Consider the following 2,921-nt stretch of genomic DNA (forward strand, 5'->3'; position numbering starts at 1 on the left):
GCTGGTGGGTTTGAACCACCAGCCTTCTGGTTAGCAGTCAAGTGCCTTAGGCACTATGCTACCAGAGCTCCTAGAGCTCCTTATAGTAGGTACTAAATATTTATTGAGAGAAACAAAGAATAAAAGATTTTATTTTGCTTCCTTTTTTTTTTTTTTTCTCCCTATAAAGAATTATATTGGAAAAATTCCTTCCGAGGAGTGGCTGGTGGGTTTGAACCCCCAGCCTTCTGGTTAGCAGTCAAGTACTTTAGCCACTATGCTACCAGAGCTCCTAGAGCTCCTTATAGTATCCCCCTTTTTTTTTTTCCTGAGAAAAAAAGAGTCCAAAAGATTACCAGTTGAAGTCCATTCCCTGGTAAATTATAGCCACTTTCAGATCTAGGGCATATTCGGGCTAATTCCATCCCTTAGCTACAAGACCTTTTGTCATTGCCTCCTGCTGGAATCTCTGTGTCATCATTATCCATAGCTGGGACCAGAGTTTCTGCTGCCTCCAATCCTCTGTATCTTAGAGTTTGGGGACAGGGATGAGGTAGCAAGCTGAATGTTCCGTTTAGGTCTACCTGGCCTGAAATCCATTACTTCTACCTGGGGGTTTGAGGGACTGAGAAAACTATGGATCAACTATGTTTATATATTAGAGAATTAATAGTGTAAGGAGAAAGAAATGTAAAATGTGGCTTACTATGATCTTAAGATTAGGGATGGTCTCTCTGCCTCCCCATAAAACTTCGCACTGATAATACTTGAAATTCCCTTATCAGGAAACAGAGTTTTCATTTCTAATGGGAGATTAAAAACTTTAAAATATAATTAACCAAAATAAATAAAACATCGGTATGAATGAGTTTTAGTCCATGTAAAAACATCATATTGTTTCCTGTTTGGAAAGATTATGTATCAGGTGAAGAGTATATAAATAATTATATTTCCAGTTAGAAAGAGTACTAAGCACCTTATATACTTTAGCTCATTTAATCCTCAAAATAACCCTATGAGATATGTGTTATTATAGGCTCCACTTTACAGATAGGAAAACTGAGGCACAGAAAGGTGAATTGACTTAGACACAGTAACACAGCCAGCAAATAATGAAGCTGTGATTCAAATAGCTATGCCTAACTCTAAGGAGCTCTGGTAGCACTATGTTTAAAGCACTGGGCTGCTAACTAAAAGGTCCATAGTTCAAACCCACCAGTCATCCTGTGAGAGAAAGGAAAAAAAAAAAGATTAAATATCAGGGAAAGGATTAAAAAGCAAGGAGTTAACTGGTGCCATAAACTGGTGAAAACAAAGACCTGAAAGGGGAACAAAGTAAGCAAACCAGAAAAAGCAGAACAAAACACAAAATTTTCCTGTTTTACAATTTTACTTTCAACTGATTTCTTTATTTGAACCTACAGATAGTTCGTGTCTAGGTTGGCTGCTGCAAGTCATTGTAAGATCTACAAAGTAACATAAGACCAGGAAATCTGGTCCAGTTTATTGAGCAGGAAGCTCTGTCTCTAAAACTTAATACTAGGGAATATGATGGGAAAGCACAGAGATAAGAAATTTTATACATTTTAGATATACTAGCTATGGGTACAAAACTGAGGTTTCTTTTTCATTTTAAATCATATTTTTCTTGATTTAACTCTACAAGATTAGAATGTTAATTTATAATATCAGAGATTAAAAACCAATTATTATTCTCTTTATTTCCAAGAAAATAATAGCCACCATGTTTGTGTGTGTGTGCATGCACGTGTGCATGTGTGTATATTATATGTATATGTGTTCTAGAGTATCTAAAGCATTAGTAAGCTTAGAGAACCCATCCAAAGTGTCCCTAGACTTGAACAAATAATTTCAGCAGACTGGAACAGCAAAGAGGGATTACCTTCGTCTTTTCCTTAGGAATTTGATGGCTTCTGAAATCACAGTTCCATTTTCTTTAAGGATTCTAATAACATTTCATTGCATCAACTCTGTTTACAGCACAAGATTAAAATGTAGCTCTCAAATTTTAACTTACATTTATTATATGCAAAGCAAAATTAAGTAATTTTTATAATTTAAACTTTAAATCAAAAGGATAAATGTTTTGCCATCAGAGTACTTTTGTTCAAAAATGTTATTTCATTTAGCTGTCTAATCTACTATTTCCTAATTCTTGAGGATTTTTGACATTTAGTGACTTTTTTGTCTACCTCTGGAGCCCCTGGGTAGTGCAAATGGTTAAAGAGCTTAGCTCCTAACTGAAAGGTTAGAAGTTTAAATACACCCAGAGGCACCTTGGGAGACGTGATCACCCTGGTGATATACTTGTAAAAAATCAGCCACTGGAAACCCTATGGAGCACAGCTCTGTTCTGACACACGTGAGATCATCATGAGTTGGAATTAATTCAATGGCAACTGTTTTTTCCCCCAATTATCTTTAATCTGTAAATTAAGTTTCTTACCCTTTAAATGATGTATGTCTGCCATCTGATATGATATGTTGTTCTGTAATTTAACCTGAAAAAAAATTGTTTTCATTTTACTAACGAATCTGTAGTTTTGCTCATATTTACTTTCACTCATATGCATTTTGAGCTTTATCATAAATGCAAAAGAAAAACTGTGATTAAATTATTTCTACACACCTTTTCCTAAAAGAATTAAACCAAACCAGATGAAGGTGATTTTAAAATTCTGATGTTGCTTATTTTAAATCTGCACAAGAAAATTCATTTTATTTGGTATACAAGTGTGATAGCTGAAGATGTGTCAACTTGGCTGGACTCCAGTTGTGAGTGGTGGTTCCCATGATGGATCACATGACTGAGTTCTAAGCGGCCGGTCTGCCTAAGGGGAGTTTCCCCAGGGGTGTGGCCTACCTGCAATGCTATCCCAGGGACAAGCTGGAAGAACGGCATTCCGGACTATATACTTCCT

The 2,921-nt window shown here is 35.9% G+C and overlaps 1 protein-coding gene across 1 annotated transcript in view; it reads right to left on the minus strand.

Moving 5' to 3' along the window:
• The window catches only part of GOLM2 (golgi membrane protein 2), a 125,327-nt gene that overhangs the window by 76,191 nt on the left and 46,215 nt on the right, over positions 1-2,921 (minus strand). Inside the window, exon 2 of the mRNA XM_007935241.1 lies at positions 2,447-2,501. Coding sequence (XP_007933432.1) covers positions 2,447-2,501 — 55 coding nt within the window. The remainder of the gene's footprint in view (positions 1-2,446; positions 2,502-2,921) is intronic.

The sequence above is a fragment of the Orycteropus afer genome, unplaced genomic scaffold (assembly GCF_000298275.1).
Source record: "Orycteropus afer afer isolate SDZICR_OR568_19922 unplaced genomic scaffold, OryAfe1.0 scaffold00026, whole genome shotgun sequence".
In the NCBI taxonomy this organism is placed as follows: Eukaryota; Metazoa; Chordata; class Mammalia; order Tubulidentata; family Orycteropodidae; genus Orycteropus; species Orycteropus afer.